This window comes from Lotus japonicus, chromosome 6 (genome assembly GCF_012489685.1).
Source record: "Lotus japonicus ecotype B-129 chromosome 6, LjGifu_v1.2".
Classification (NCBI taxonomy): domain Eukaryota; kingdom Viridiplantae; phylum Streptophyta; class Magnoliopsida; order Fabales; family Fabaceae; genus Lotus; species Lotus japonicus.
The window spans coordinates 66,372,572-66,388,958 of record NC_080046.1 but is presented as its reverse complement, the minus strand read 5'-3'; the positions used below and the strand labels follow the sequence as shown (position 1 = coordinate 66,388,958).

General features: G+C 38.2%; 3 protein-coding genes across 3 annotated transcripts; all 3 read right to left on the bottom strand.

Moving 5' to 3' along the window:
* Window positions 1-120: 120 nt before the first annotated feature.
* LOC130723344 (uncharacterized) lies at window positions 121-3,110 on the bottom strand. Its single transcript, XM_057574349.1, has 3 exons — window positions 2,283-3,110; window positions 1,502-1,640; window positions 121-1,427 (listed from the first exon to the last, which is right to left on the bottom strand). The coding sequence occupies exons 1-3, from the start codon at window positions 3,002-3,004 to the stop codon at window positions 318-320; spliced, it is 1,971 nt and encodes a 656-aa protein (XP_057430332.1). The 5' UTR covers window positions 3,005-3,110; the 3' UTR covers window positions 121-317.
* Window positions 3,111-4,129: 1,019 nt separating this feature from the next.
* On the bottom strand, window positions 4,130-6,439 carry LOC130722709 (uncharacterized). The gene is made up of 6 exons (XM_057573529.1): window positions 6,302-6,439; window positions 5,619-5,917; window positions 5,312-5,524; window positions 4,972-5,213; window positions 4,621-4,837; window positions 4,130-4,505 (listed from the first exon to the last, which is right to left on the bottom strand). Exons 1-6 carry the CDS (start codon window positions 6,411-6,413, stop codon window positions 4,314-4,316), a joined length of 1,275 nt encoding a protein of 424 aa, XP_057429512.1. The 5' UTR covers window positions 6,414-6,439; the 3' UTR covers window positions 4,130-4,313.
* LOC130722710 (uncharacterized) lies at window positions 6,230-10,183 on the bottom strand. The gene is given in 7 exon segments (XM_057573530.1): window positions 6,230-6,617; window positions 6,839-6,969; window positions 6,972-7,054; window positions 7,534-7,679; window positions 8,051-8,146; window positions 9,157-9,369; window positions 9,896-10,183. Coding segments are annotated over 7 exon segments (996 nt in total). The 5' UTR covers window positions 10,031-10,183; the 3' UTR covers window positions 6,230-6,425.
* Between the last annotated feature and the right edge of the window lie 6,204 nt (window positions 10,184-16,387).

The following is a 16,387-nucleotide window of genomic DNA, read 5'->3' as shown; positions in this document are numbered from 1 at the left end:
TGTGCAGCCAGCATAACTTTTCCTGTCAACAGATGTATGTCCTCATGCTAAGCAAAACATCAACCGTTATTTTACAGTTATTTTACTTAGAGGATAATTGCCTAGACAATAAACAGGATGTGTTGAAAATCCAAGAAAAGTGCACCAAGGGCTTTGTAATATTACAGCAATGGTTCAATACAACATAAAACCAGAATACATGCTAGCCTCAAATCAATCACTTTCTGAGAGGACCTTGATATGATAGGTGTAGGAATATTCCCTCAGTTTTTCAACATACATGAAACCCTAACATTAAAGGCGCCATAGGTTATGCCTTATATCTTATCAGAGCTGAAGGCTGGAAAACAATCCAGAGGTTGTTCTGTGGATATAGAGCGGTTAGAAATGCTAGAATGGACCACAACTTCTTCAGAAACTGACATGACTATCTCTTGAAAATCAGCCCTAACAGGTACATCCTTGCAGCCATCTAAACTAAATTTCAACTCACTGTTCTTGCTATTGTCTTCATCAAGTTTGAATTGCCCTTTACTGTTAGTGCAACCAGATAAAGGAAATAAAGGGCTTTGAGAAACCACTTCCAAATCAATCCCAGACTGGCCAAACCCCGCAGCTGTCAACGCAACATCTTCTTTTCCCTTTGAAGTACCAGATACATGGACATTTTGCTCGTTTACATATGACAAATCCATGCTATCTAGAAGAGTAACCCCCTCTGCATCAATAACTTGGTTATAATCATCAATTTCATCTCCTTTTCCATTCATGAGTAAATGCGTGCTACATTGCAGATTTAAATCATCCACCACATCGGTAGGATATTCAAAGTCCATGTCTTGGTCAAAGTCACCAACAGCAATTTCAGAATCGGGTATCACATTCATTTTAGCTGAATTATGGGGTTCCATGACAGAATCCTCCATAATAGAGTTTTGAGCAATTTCAATGAGCGCATCCATCTTAGAGATCCTTGAAGGCACCTCCTCCAGGACCGGAGATTTGTCTGCTCTTTGGACATTTGTCTGACCTGGTGAATCTTCAACTCTCCTCACATAATTCCTAACATGGATCCCGACATGACCATTGTAGCGACGCCTTTCTAGAAACACCTTATGGCAGAATTGGCACTCAAACTTTCCATCTTTAATTATAACTCCATCTCCAACAGTAGAACCAAGTCGGTACCGCCTGGTCGTCCTCTGGTGAACGGACAACAGATGCTGCAAGTATGAATCTTTCTCACCAAAGGTCATGCTGCATTTGTGACATTCAAACAGGTCATGTATTTGCACATCTGCAAGATTCTCAATCCCTAACAAGGAAACTTCCTTCACTCGTTCATTAGAAACAGATAAACCAGGCACATCCGAGTTAGTCGCTGCAATCTGCCTCTGATCTTGATCCTCACCAGTAACACCTGCAGACTGCAGCACAACCCCATAAATCACTGCAACAATATCACAACAGATCAACAAGGGTGGTGTGCATGTATACTTACGTTCTCCGTAGTCACTCTCTGCTCCTGCAGAATATTTTCATTCCTACAACTGATTTTTAATTGTGGTTCAGCCTGACCGAAAAGGGACTGCAAATACGCCGAAACCTCCTTGCAAGACACAAACTGCTGTCCACTAGGGCTGGAGAATGTCAAACAAGAGAACACATAAGTACTGAAAGAGACAAAAACCTCTTAAGCGATTATTCATAAGCTAATTTGGAAGCTGATAGATATGTATAAACGGCGCGCTTGTTCATAAGCTATTATGGGCAGCTTATGAAATAAGCTCAAAACCTATAAGCTCTTTTCACAAGTTTTCTCAAACACTTGCATAAATGTGTTTTTTTACGAAGAGATAAGCACCTCCAGACTACCGGGCAGGGCGCAGAGGGGAGCGTCGAGGGATCTCCCCGAGGAGGGTTGCCCACCAACTGGGATTTCATTGATCCCAGAGGTATTCGAACCCTCAACCTATGGGGAGGTGAGAGTTAAACCCGAAACCTGAAGCTAGCTCTGCCAACCCATGTTGGCAACACTTGCATAAATGTTAATACTATACGAATAGCTCAAATAAACTCTTCCAAACGCAACCATAATTATATAAAAGGATAAGTCCTTATTCACCTTACCTTAACTTTTCATAGGCAAAACACATTAAAGCTTTGTTTCCAAATTTATAGCAAGCAAGTCCCATAATGTCAAGAATTTAACAGCATTGTGATGCAAATGATATATATATAAGTGTTGATATCATATTCCTAAGGTAATAGAAAAAAGTGACCTGATGTATCTGCGGCAATAGATCCAAGCACGACCATCCTTTCTCTTCAAACCGAGCAGAAGCTTCCAACCAACAGGCAAGGCATCACCGAAATCAGCAGCATCAACAATCCTCCTCTTCTTCCTCCTGCTTCCCCACTGCCCCACCAAATCCCTCAAAAACCCTAACAGCTGCTCTTCCCCCTGCAGCCCCTCCGTCCGCCTAGCCAGCTCCTCCGCGAACGGATTCTCCGCGCTGGCCAGCGCGGAGAATTCAACCGGAACGCCGTTCTTGTTCACCCTCTCCATTCCTCTGTAACACTCTTCCAGATGCACTCTGACCTTGGGCTTCCTCCCTCGCTTCCTCTTCACCTCACCGATTGGAGGTTCGGGAACGATGAGGCGTTGTTGCGGTGGTTGCAGGAGCTCCACCTGGTCGAACTTGGGGTCTTCTCTGATGAGGTGCTTGAGATAGTCGACGATGATGCGGGGGTGGTCGGAAGGGGTGGGAGAGGGGAGGAGGGCGGAGACACGGCATCGGCGGCGCTGGCGAGGTGTGGCGTAGGACTGACGGTGAGTGCCGGAGCTTTCGTTGAAGTAGGTAGGGTCGATTATGGGGGTGAGGGTGGGATCGAAGGTTGGGAGAGAGGAGAGAGAAAGGGCGTGAAGTTCAGAGTGGGAGAGAGTGGTTGTGTCTATGGAAGTTAACCACTCCATCTTCACCACTGCTTTTTCGTTCGCCATTGAAATCTTCTTCTGAGATTTTAGAGAGAGAGAGTGAGATTTTAGAGAGAGAGAGGGGAACGTGAGGAAATGGAAGAAGAAGTGAACAACAGTTTAGTTACTGTAATGGAACACATTCACTTGTGATTTCATTTCCTGTTACTTTCTCTTGTCATGTACTTTTACTTTGACTACTGTTTTTCTCTACTTTTAACTCAAAAATAGTAAGTGATTTTTGTATTAAAATGATGATAGTGCAAGAAATATTCTGAAAATTAGTAGAATGTTATTATAAATGCTAGATATATGCTGTAAGATCTAATAAACTAGATTTAGTGGATTTCTGTAAATTCAGATATTTAATTGTCTCCCGTTAATAAAATTTACAATTTGAATATTATTTTTCTTTAAGAATTCTCGTTTAAAATGATTTTGCTTTTTTTAATGCAATTTTTAAAAAGAATATAAATTTGTGACGGACAGATATCCGTCGCAAATTTCACAGGAAAAATTTTGTGACGGACAGTTTTCCGTCGCTAAGTTCACAGTCAAGGTTTCGTGACGGATAACATTCCGTCGCAAAAGTGTTGGTAAGAGTCGCAAAATTCACAGTCAAGGTTTTGCAACAGACACATTAACGTCGCAAGAGTTTGATGTTTGACAAGGACTTTGTGACAGACTTTTATCCGTCGCAAGTAATCGAGTTCTCTACACCACCAAAACTACCCCGTATTGATAAATTGCTTTTAACTAGAAGATGATTTCGGAGGGATCTAGGAAGATTTCCAAAACAATGAGAGGACTACTCATAAGCCTCCCCTCTAAAATTTAACTCACAAATGCACCATAGAAGAAAAGGCTCATACATCCATAAACATTAAACACACTAAAGGTGAGCTTCCTTTCTTCCCACTCTGCTCTCCATTGTCCCCTGTTTACATTTCTTCTTTCCCCTGACTCCTCACCATTGTTGCTTATGACCAAAGCTTCAATCCCTCAGTTCCCTCTAATTCTCTCCATGCTATGTATGTTTTGGATATCCATTAACATGTGCGTCTAAACAGACAAAGTGAATGTAACTCTTTTATCTGAAACAGAAAACCTTAGATGGTTTTATTACTAGATCTTTGTCCAATGCATCAGTAATTACTTTTCTCAAGGGGCAATTTCATTCTGCCAGAATAGTACATTTTAATTGAATGACATATGGTACATTGATGATTGATCTACTATGCCATAAGTGGATAAAGATATGGTACATTGGAGAATCAAATTAAATTGACCAAGCAAGTGAATGCAATTGGTTTGCTCACTTAATTAACTAGATTTTTTACAATCTACTTTGAAAGTTTTGCTGCATTATGAGCTGAGCCCCTTCAACTAACTCCCTTATAACTTCACCAGCAGACATGATTTCCTTGATGAGACCAACACCTTGTCCAGCATACATCACCATGCTCTCAACATCTCCTGTAGTTGTCTTGTTTGGGACTGTACCAGAAAAACTCCTTATCTCTTTCTCCTATTTGGATCACAAAAACATATATAGTCAATCACAAAGTTGTATTTGTATAGCATGTTTGGTTTCCAAAGATGCTCTAGTACTTGAATAAATGATAAAATGAAACCATATATACCACGCCATGAATTGTTGAATGACCAATGACTGGTTGGTTGGCTTCAGTTTCATTGGGTGGAAGATTTCTCCACTCCTTGAAGAAGGGTGTTTGTATTACACGATGCGGGGCATGCCACCTTGCTCTGCCAAATACATCAGTGTAATATGTCTCATCTAGTTCAATTAACTCCCTCTTATATGTAGGATGAGCAAAGCTTTCCTTAGTAGCCAGAAACCTGCAAACAATTAGTATCTTTCCATCAAAGCAGGTATCGCTTGAACCAACCACTCGGTGGTTGTTACACGAAGATATGAGAGTCAATTCAAAACAACTTTCTTAAATATGATTAATGTTATTAAAATTACCCACCTAGTTCCTAGACTAACACCTTGAGCACCAAGTGCTAAAGCAGCAACGTAACCTCTAGCATCAACTATTCCTCCGGCTGCAATAACAGGTATCTTTCGCTCGCCAACAAGATCAACCACCCTCGGCACCAATGAAACTAAACCTTCCTGACCAATGACATGACCGCCAGCCTCGCGTCCTTGTACAATAATTCCATCAGCACCAGCATCAATTGCCTGTTTTGCACTCTCCACACTCCCAACCTAAATTCAAGTAACAACATTAATCATGAGCCTTAGAAATTAGAATATTCCCATTATATATGCTGCAGAATTACTAAATTAAACTTAGTACTACACACTTGAGGTATAATTTTGACTCCAGCAGCATGAGCCATAGCTACCAATTCCCTTGTGCAATCACCCCAAAAGATTTGCAAGACCGCCACTTTTTCATCCAGAATCACCTTCAAGTTCTCCTCAAAAGGAAAAGCTAGAATGATACCAACCCCAAATGGTTTATTAGTTAAGGTCCTAGTCTTCTTTATAAGCTCCCTCATGTAATCTGGTGCTTCCTGATATGATACAAGAAATTAAACTCTAACAAAAATGAGAACAAAGGAGAAAAATATTGAAAATGAAAAGTGTGAATTAATTGAGCATACATACCCAATCAGGGGCCCTGAGAAGTCCAAGACCACCGGCATCGGCGACCGCTGCAACAAGGTGAGGACCTGAGATATCAGGGCCTAAGGGTGCTTGAACTATGCCATATTCAAAGCCTAGAATCCCTCTCCAACCCATCTTGCACCTAATGCTCTGCGACTGTGATTGCTCTTCAATTCCTTCTCCTATGCAATTAGTGTCTGCAGACTGCTCACTTATATATAGAAGGTTGGAATGGAATTGATGAATGCAGAGAAAAGGTGTGATACATGTGAGACATTTCAGCATCCTGCATGTGTCACCTGCTCCTTTTTGTAGCCAATTAGCCATGTTTGTTTTCCAAGACCGCCATTTCAATGAGTTTGTTATGCTGTCCTAATATGTGTAAATGCTGTCCATTTATAATATATTTAAAGTCACGTTCTTATCTTTTGACTTCATCACCACTGTGGGATAATTTTGGGATTAACTATTTAGTAGGCTGTTTGTTTTAAACGTTTTGAGAAATATCTTTAGGCAACAACAGCTTAAGTTTGGAACGTCATGGAACATTGAATGGATCCATTCTTTCTTAAGTAACAATAAAATTATATTCCTACATGAAAAAATGAAAATTTTGTTGAGTCACAGTAAAATATATATTCCTTAAGTATAATCAAGTTTCTTACAAAAGAAAAGAGTCATACCATAAACATACATATATAATACAAATGATAATAGCTTCAATTTCTTTCCACTCTGCTCTCCATAATTGCAGTACTGGCAAATTCGAGAATCAAATTGACCAAGCAAGTGCATGCAAGTTTCCTCTCAATTGATGTTTGACAAGTTTTGCTGCATTATAAGCTTAGCCCCTTCAACTAACCCTCTTATCACTTGACCAGCAGACATAATTTCCTTGATGAGACCAACACCTTGTCCAGCATACATCACCATGCTCTCAACACCTTCTGTTGTTGTCTTGTTCGGGACTGTACCAGCAAAACGCCTTATCTCTTTCTCCTATTGGATCACAAAAGTATAGTCAAACACAAAGGTTGTAATACCATGCTTGGTTCCACATTGCATTGTTCTAGAATCACTTCTTGTAAGAAATTAAAAGTCTTAACGTCTGAGTAAAAGTCTCAATAGTTTCTGTGCAAATCGTGAAGCTAAACATGATGTTTGTAGTCTAATAAACTTTAAAAATGTAGTACTACTTAACATGACAAAAGAAACCATACCACGCCATGAATTGTTGAATGAGCAATGACAGGTTGGTTGGCTTCACTTTCATGTGGTGGAAGATACCTCCAATCCTTGAAGAAAGGTGTTTGTAGTACACGATGTGGTGCAGACCACCTTGCCCTGCCAATACATCAGTGTACTCGGTTTCATCAATTTCAATTATCTTCCTCTTATATGTAGGATGAGCAAAGCTTTCCTCAGTTGCAACAAACCTGCAAACATCTTGTCTTAATTAATCAAGCTAATACCATTTGAACTCCTTGCAGTTAGGACAATCTAAACTCTCATAGTTAAGGAATCTGAACCGTTCAATCAAAATCAGTTGGCTTATATATTTTAATAAAGTTAAATGACCGGAATATGCTAAAAATTTGAGCTGCTTCCAAATTTTTATAGAATGACTCGGCTTTCTTGACCGTAGGAAATTAGGAATTCCTGAATTTCATGAAATAAATATATGAAAGCTAGTGTTATTCATGATATGTAGATTAAGAAAAAGAGACAATACAATTGTGAATAATGAATCTAAGTTATATTCTGATACTAATATTATAATTTGGGTTAGTTCTCTCTGTATCTCAAAAGCTAACTCTAGGTTGGTGATTGTTCTACACTTTATAAGAACTTAATTAAGATAATAAGATATTCCTACAAGTATAAGGCTCCTTGAATATGATTAATGTAAAATTACCTAGTTCCTTGGCAAACACCTTGAGCACCAAGTGCTAAAGCAGCAACATAACCTCTGGCATCAACTATTCCTCCTGCTGCAATAACAGGTATCTCTCTGTCACCAACAAGATCAACCACCCTCGGCACCAATGAAACTAAACCTTCCTGCAATTAGATGCGAGGGAAAGCAATTTCATCTGTGTTGCAGGAATTGAAAGTACTAGTGTGTGCAGTCTACAATTTAGAAGCATGAATATATTTAATTAGTTAGCTACTTAGCTACCATTTATTTCAGTTACGGAGGATCAACAAAGGACTACTTTAAAGGATGATAACATTGCATATGTATTTTCTAGAAGACATAATCTACATTACCAATGTTAAAATTTGTAAGAATCACTAGAAAAGTAAAAAATGTTATTAGCATTGTTTTCTATCATTTTGTGCTTAAATTGAAACCATGGTTCTCATTTATCAACATTAGCATAGGCTATCTATACTTCAAAAACATTACACAAAAATTATGGCAAGCAAACCTGGCCAATGACATGACCCCCAGCCTCACGTCCTTGTACAATAATTCCATCAACACCTGCATCAATTGCCTGTTTTGCACTCTTGACACTCCCAACCTATAATAGAATTACAAATGAAGTAACGTGTAACATGTCAGATAAAAATGACAGATCGTAAAATGAAAGTAACATCTTCTTATGAAACAACAACCGACAATTAGCTGCCAACATGGCCTCAATCACTGCAAAGTAGTGTAATTTTCTGCCAAATTTTAGTGCGGTCACATAAACTAGCAATAATTGATGCATTTTCTGGTGTGAATTGGTTCCACAAACTACTGTGAGAGTTTTATCATTACATTATGTGGTCAAACAAAAAAATTCTTTATTTGGTAGAGAATTGTTAAGAATTTGTATTGCTCTTGAAGTTATTGAATCCTTTATGTTTATATTTAGACCAGTGTGCAAACCCAAAGAGGTATACTAGAATAGCCTATAACTAGATTTGCAGAACAGGTCAACATGAGTTCATATTTTTTTACCTTAGTCTGCATGAGATTTTGTTGCTATATTTTACCATCTTAAACTCCTACTGAAGTGATAAACCTTAAGGTATTCTTAGTTTTCATGCTTATACTTTCTTTGGTATAGATGTTCTAGATCAGCTTAAGATTTGACTAGAAACATGGAAAATGTGCCTAAATAAGAAGCTATATGATCTTTGAGCTCAATCAGAGGAACTTCTCTACTTCTAATTTGTGCAGTTATGTTACTCTTTCTACTAACAACCCAAAATTTATTCTATAGATTTGACTTGCCTTAGGAACAATTGATCCACTAACTATAAATCATCCAATTGTTTTCTTAATAGCAACAAGGAAGAAGGATCATGAGTACTATACTCAGAAATGCTAGATTGTTTATCAGAACTATAGGTATGTTAGAAAGAAAAAAAGGTTACAACAAGCTGAGAGGTTCAGTTTCTTAAGACAAACTTCATTAATTTTAACTTTGCAGCAGACATAGGCATTGAATCATTATGCATATCTAATGAAAGGAAAACAAAAATTAGAATACCAATTTGTATAAGTAACTTGGTACTATTGATAAATGGGCATAAAACTCACTTGAGGAATAACTTTGACCCCAGCAGCATGAGCCTTAGCTACCAATTCCCTTGTACAATCACCCCAGTAAATTTGCAAGACAGCTACTTTTTCATCCAGAATTATTTTCAAGTTTTCCTCATAAGGAAACGCCAGAATCAAACCAACCCCAAACGGTTTATCAGTTAAGGTTCTAGTTTTCTTTATAAGCTCCCTCATGTAATCTGGTGAGTCCTGATATGATAGAAGAAAACTCTGACAGATGAAGTGATTAACAAGTAATGTTTACCCTTCATAATAAGGAACTGCTTCTACTATAATTAAATTAACATGTCTACACTGTATATGATACTTTAAGTCCATGTTAATTTGGAAATCCTTCTAGACTTGATTGATTTTGCATTGAACCTACTGCTTAATTAAAGGAGGGCTAGTGGAAATGAGAATTCCTAACTGCATCAAGATGTAGCCTTTCTTCATGTCAACAAGACATCGTGCATATTTAGAAATCATTTTACAATCGATTTTAAAGTCAAAATCAATTCTGGTGAAGTTTCTATGAGTAGCTTATGAGTGATAGAATTGATTCTGAGCAAAGAGAAGCTGATCCAAACATACTAATTTACTCCTGGTATATAAAGAAGAAGCCAGATGCTCTGGTGACAAGCTTTAAATTGAACTACTAGTGAAACATACGAATCTAAACAAAATGAATACTTATATACACATATTGAAGAACACATGCAATATATGTATGTACCCAGTCAGGGGCTCTGAGGAGTCCAAGGCCGCCAGTATTGGCAACCGCAGCAACAAGGTGAGGACCTGAGATATCAGGGCCTAATGGTGCTTGAACTATGCCATGTTCAAATCCCAATATTCCTCTCCAGCCCATGGTTCGTGTTCTTTCTTAGTATGGAATGGTTTTCTTTCGATGTATTGAGTGTTTTCTTCCTATGGTGTCATACAATGGCTGCAAACTCTTAAATAGAGAAGGTTGGAATAGAGTGGTGATACATGAACCACGGTAGGTGGTAGGTGTCTGTACACCACAAAGTGAAAAAGTGGAAGTGTGTGGGGTTCAAAACACGTATTATTTTTTTTTATAGCCAAAATATTAGTAAATTAGTCCCTCGTTAGGGTTAGAACTAACCGTCGAGGACGGCCGGTTCAAAACAGGTAGTCCAGTTTTGTAGCCATGGTGTAGTCCTCATCAACTTCACGTAGGCGATCATGACTCGTGTGTTTGTTTACAAACACACAGCTTACCTTTCTCCGCTCTGTTACTGTTAGTCAATTAATGCCCAACCACCAAAAGATAAAGCCATAAAACAAGGAATGTTTTATGGAGTACTAGTCAAAAGGTAAAGCCATAAAACAAGGAATGTTTTGTGGAATGCTTTATGCCATGTTTTATGGAAGTGCTTGTCTTCTATGCATACACATGGAGTATACACAAATGCTTCAGCAACTATAAAAGGAATGCAAGGATGAAGGCAAATGCAACCCCAACAATTGAGAGCATAACTACAACATAGAGTGAGAGTATTTTCACAATGAGAGAAAATCCTAGTGTGAGGAAAAATATCTGTGAAAGATACTCTTGGGTGTAATTGGGTTGTGGGGTAGTTGAGAGAAATAATTGTGTGTTGTAACAATTTGCACATAGTGTTTATTCTCTGGTTGTCGGTTTAGACAACAGCCATGGTTTTTCTCCGGACTTGGAGTTTCCACGTAAATTTCTTGTGTTGCGATTGTGTCTCTGTTTTATTTTTCCTATCACGTTATGGCGGTATTACTAACAGTTAGTCAGTTACCAAGGAATGTGCATCATGACATACATGAAATTTCAAAACCAAACAGTTCAATGAATTTCTTAACATAATCTATCTATCTATCTATATTTACTACTCCTATACATAAATACTTTATTGTATTCCCCAAGTTTATATAAGTATATTCCAACTATACTCATATAGTCATAGATTATATATTTAAATAAGATCCTTAACTATACCCTTTCACACTTCACAGGCTCACATCCATAGTTTATTTCTGATACGTTCAACTCTAAACAGTTGGTCCCTAGTGGAATTTTTTTGTTTTTGTCGAAGATGATTAGATTAATGTCAAACCGCACTTACATTATCAGACAAATTCCATATGAGGAGTACTAATGAACCATATTACAATGCTAAAATATAAACATTACAAAACATAATATGTTTGCTCACAAAATCGTAACCCGGAACCAACAAGGCTTAACATAACTAGTAGATAGTTGAACTCCTTAAGCATTTAGTCAAGAGTTTGATTCTTAGGCGATATGTAAAGAGACTGATTTGTTAGAATTTAATGTGATCTCCGAGTTTTAAAGGATTAATTTTATAATAAACTAAAAAAATCACAACCCAGAAAAAATAAAAAAATAATAAAACAGAACAAAAACAAAAACAAACATACTTGCATTAATTTTTGTAACCAAAAAAATACTGGCATTAATTTGTCAAGTCCAATGTAAATTAAAAAAACATCCTTTTTTTGGGTCAACAAAAACATCCTAAATGGGCCAAAGATATCTTACGAGTCCAAACAAAATTGCAGTCCTATAAAAAACAAAAAAAGCCTTAACCAAAACAAAAAGGAAGAAATTAACTAATGCACTTAATACATAAATAATAAAATAAAGCTATATAATCTAACATCTCCTCAAACTCACAATGTATCAATATGAACTATCGAGAATTTGCTCATTAAAAAACAGTTTTTGGTATTGGAACCAGAAGCACCCCTTCCTCCATTTTTAACTCACACCTAGAGAAATCACCAAATAAATTGTTCAGGTTCAATCATCACACCTGAAGTTTAAACAATGCAATCTCAAATAAATGATAAGGTCGCAATTATCCAAGTTGTCATGAAATTTTAATATATTTGTTCGAACTTAGAAAGATAAAATCACAGATTTATTATAAGCAATTAAATGATCATGCAAGTTGATTTAAAAAAAAAAAAGAATTAGTTCTGTTCAGTATTTTGGTGCACAAAGTTTCATGGTTCAGTGCCTGATATGGTGCGTGCAACTGAGATACAATTTGAAGTCTAAGTGAGCTGGATTCTAAATAAATAAACAATTATTGTTACATAAAAGTTTATGGCTTTTTACAAAAACAAACAAAAATTGTCTCTTTTGAAGACTTGGTTTAAATTATCTTCCAAGCAGTGACAGAAGAAGCCAAATTTGAAGTCAATTGGGTCCTAAATAATTGGTTTAAGCTTGTACTTATCCTTAATTTTCTCATGTTCCAATTTCACCGTGGGTATGAACTGAAAGCTGCTTCCTGGAAAGAGGCCTCTACTTTTAGAATTGGTCTTCAAAATCTCATTGGGTATTGACTCATAAGTCATAATGAATATTTGTTTGGGGATATTATGGTGTTGAAATACAATTTGTTGGTTTAACCCAAACCAATCATTCAATAACGTAGTTGTATTGCTTGTGACTCGAACATGATACTTGTGCTTAAAGTATAACAATCATATTTCAATTGATTTACATGTTTGGTAGTGTGCTGAAGTACAAGCTGATCTAGAATATTAAACAATTAAACAAAAGTAAATTTAATTAAATTTTTCAATTGCCTATAAAAAAAATTAAATTAAATTTTTCAATTAATTAGTGAATTGGACCGCGCAAGACAAGTTGTAGCTACTACCCATCAAAGCAAAGCTGGTGTGATGGTCTTTCGTATACTTTTGGGAAGCTTGTGTAGTATAACCAAAAAGGGGACTACGTCAAATTTTCCGCTTCATTATCAAGAAACAGAAACAGCCTTTTTAATCCATCAATATCCACTTTAATACAATACATGAATGAGGGAAGTATCTCAAAGATAGCTCAAAAGTAGTAAAATTTGAGGATTAAAAAGATGAAGGTTCAAGTATCAATTCCTTGATGAGAAAATTGACCAACAAAAAAATATATATGACTTAAGAGAAAGCAAGTGGATAATTGATTATCTACACTACTGGGCTGAGCTGTCATGTTGAGATTGGCTTAATTGGAAATGATTTTCTGCGCTCAGGAAATCCCTATATTCACATAGATTATAATTTGAATCGTTCGGTTGGTCCGTTCAAATTTTAAACTTTTATCTACCTCTAAGTCTTGATGAAATATATTGGTCGATCGATCTATCGTGGTTATGTGAAGTTAGAGTATCTTGTCGGTAAGGAAGTTGAATCCAACTTAATAAAGCCTCCACCCGTACAATAGAGCTTCTTCTTGGCTTGATGGATTATTAGCATTGTCTCGCAATTATGGAGGTCAGCATGAGATGTTTGACATTGAACCATTCATCTCAAATAAACCTCTCTAGTTCCTCCTGTAGGCCTCGTGTCTTATCCCTTCATGCATATTATTAAGTTGAGCGCGCAATTGTTACTGAGCTTTATTAGCTTAACTAACGTGAACAACAATGAAACCAGTTAATTAAATTTACTGATGAAACATGGAGATTACCAGCTTTCAATTACAATTCTTGAAGAAAATGACAATGGCAAATTATACATATAGTAAACGTTTTAAAACAAATACTACTATTTGATTACAGAGCAACTAAAATTAAGTTGTGCCCTTTTGAAGAGTCCAAGTGTTCAAAGCTTTCACGGATTTGCTACCAATCACTCGTTCATTGAGATTGACATTGCAATAAAACATGCCGAATTTAGGTGGCATTATATATTGACTTTCTCCTAATTAATCCATGCACAGTAGAACCAACTTGGACAGACAGCTATAGCTTAACCTACGGTTTCAGAAAATGAAAGGTTTTAATTTGTACATATTATTGTTCTAGAATCTTAAGCAACAATTGATGAAATGGCCGACTCGCTTAACAAAAACGTTTAAGCTGTACCTGTAAGGGAGCTAAAAAAAACTTGTTCTTTTAAGGATTTATTTTCAAAAAAGTAGAACCATTGTTTCTTTCAGCTTTTTACTGAAACTTAAAAGGAATTAAAATTACAATATATTCATTGTAATTGATAAGTTCAGTCAAATTTCCAAACAGCGGAGGTTGTAGTAGGAGAACGGTAGGATGTTGGTGGTGGACCGTGTTCTAACAGTGGCGGATAAGGCTCTAGTGGTTGCCTGCACGTTAGCACTTCGAAACTTAAGTTAGAAAAAGGTTAACACTGAGGCATGTCATGGCAAACCAAGTTTCTCTTCCAATTAGATATTTTACCTTGAAACCACATTTTTCACCCAAATTTGCATATGTTAGCCTTGAGAAATCCATCATCGAGGCAAGAATTCTCAAATTTTTACATGGGAGCGCACGAGTGCACCTTGGAATAGGGAAACCATTTGGGCAACGAGACATGCCATGTCAAACCAAGTTTCCCTTCCAACTTGAGATTTTCCCTTTAAAACTCATTTTCTACACAAATTCGCATAGGTTAGCTTGGGAAATCCATCATCGCGGGAAGAATTCCCAAATTTCGACATGGGAGCACACGGGGGCACCTTGGCATAGGGAAACAATTTTGGCAACGAGGCATGTCATGCCAAACCAAGTTTCCCTTCCAACTAGATATTTTACCTTGAAACCACATTTTTCACCCAAATTTGCATATGTTAGCCTTGGGAAATTCATTATCGGGGCAAGAATTCCCAAATTTTTACATGGGAGCTCACGGGTGCACCTTGGAATAGGGAAACCATTTGGACAATGAGGCATGCCATGGCAAACCAAGAGTTCCTTCCAACTTGATATTTTTCCTTGAAAACTTATTTTCCACCCAAATTCGCATAGGTTAGCCTTGGGAAATCCATCATCGGGAAAGAATTCTAAAAATTTTCATGGGAGCATACGGGGGAACCTTGGCATAGGGAAACCATTTGGGCAGCGAGGCAAGCCGTTGCAAACCAAGTTTCCCTTCCAAATTGATATTTTACTTTAAAAACTCATTTTCCACCAAAAATCGCATAGGTTAGCCTTGGGAAATCTATAATTGGGGCAAGAATTCCCAAATTTTGACATGGGAGTTCACGGGGGCAACTCGGCATAGGAAAAACATTTGGGCAAAGAGGCATTGTAACATCCCGACTTGACGACTGGCCTCACGGTAACAACACGAGTCTTTTCAGTGCGCTTTGTCCTCACTTGCGCACTTCCCGGGAAAACTTCCCAGGAGGTCACCCATCACGATATTGCTCCAAGGCAAGCACACTTAACCATGGAGTTCTTATCAGTTGGGCTCCCGAAAAGAAGTTGCAACTTATTGTTATGAGTAGTACCAATCAAATCTTTTATGCCATCCTCAACTGTATAGTCCATCCCTATACAGTCTCGGAATACCTCTTGTTCGGGTGTGAAATCGGTTCATTCATGTGCCCCTCCGCCTAGAAGCCTGTCAGGAGCCGCTCCTTGTCCGTGCCTCACTGCACCGGCGATCACTCCCCGCCCTCGTCGGCCCCGGGCGTCACAGGCCCACCAGCTTCCGCTTGGTTCGTCCCCGAACCACACCGTACTGGGAGAGGTCGGCTCTGATACCACTTGTAACATCCCGACTTGACGACTGGCCTCACGGTAACAACACGAGTCTTTTCAGTGCGCTTTGTCCTCACTTGCGCACTTCCCGGGAAAACTTCCCAGGAGGTCACCCATCACGATATTGCTCCAAGGCAAGCACACTTAACCATGGAGTTCTTATCAGTTGGGCTCCCGAAAAGAAGTTGCAACTTATTGTTATGAGTAGTACCAATCAAATCTTTTATGCCCTCCTCAACTGTATAGTCCATCCCTATACAGTCTCGGAATACCTCTTGTTCGGGTGTGAAATCGGTTCATTCATGTGCCCCTCCGCCTAGAAGCCTGTCAGGAGCCGCTCCTTGTCCGTGCCTCACTGCACCGGCGATCACTCCCCGCCCTCGTCGGCCCCGGGCGTCACAGGCATGCCATGGAAAACCAAGTTTCCCTTCCAACTAGATATTTTCCCTTGAAAACTCAATTTCCACCCAAATTTGCATAGGTTAGCCTTGGGAAATCCATCATCGGGCCCAAATTTTGACATGGGAGCTCACGGGGGCACCTTGGCATAGGGAAACCATTTGGGCAACAAAGCATGCCATGGAAAACCAAGTTTCCCTTCCAACTTGAGATTTTCCCTTTAAAACACATTTTCCACCAAAATTCGCATAGGTTAGCCTTGGGAAATCCATCATCAGGGCAAGAATTCCCAAATTTTG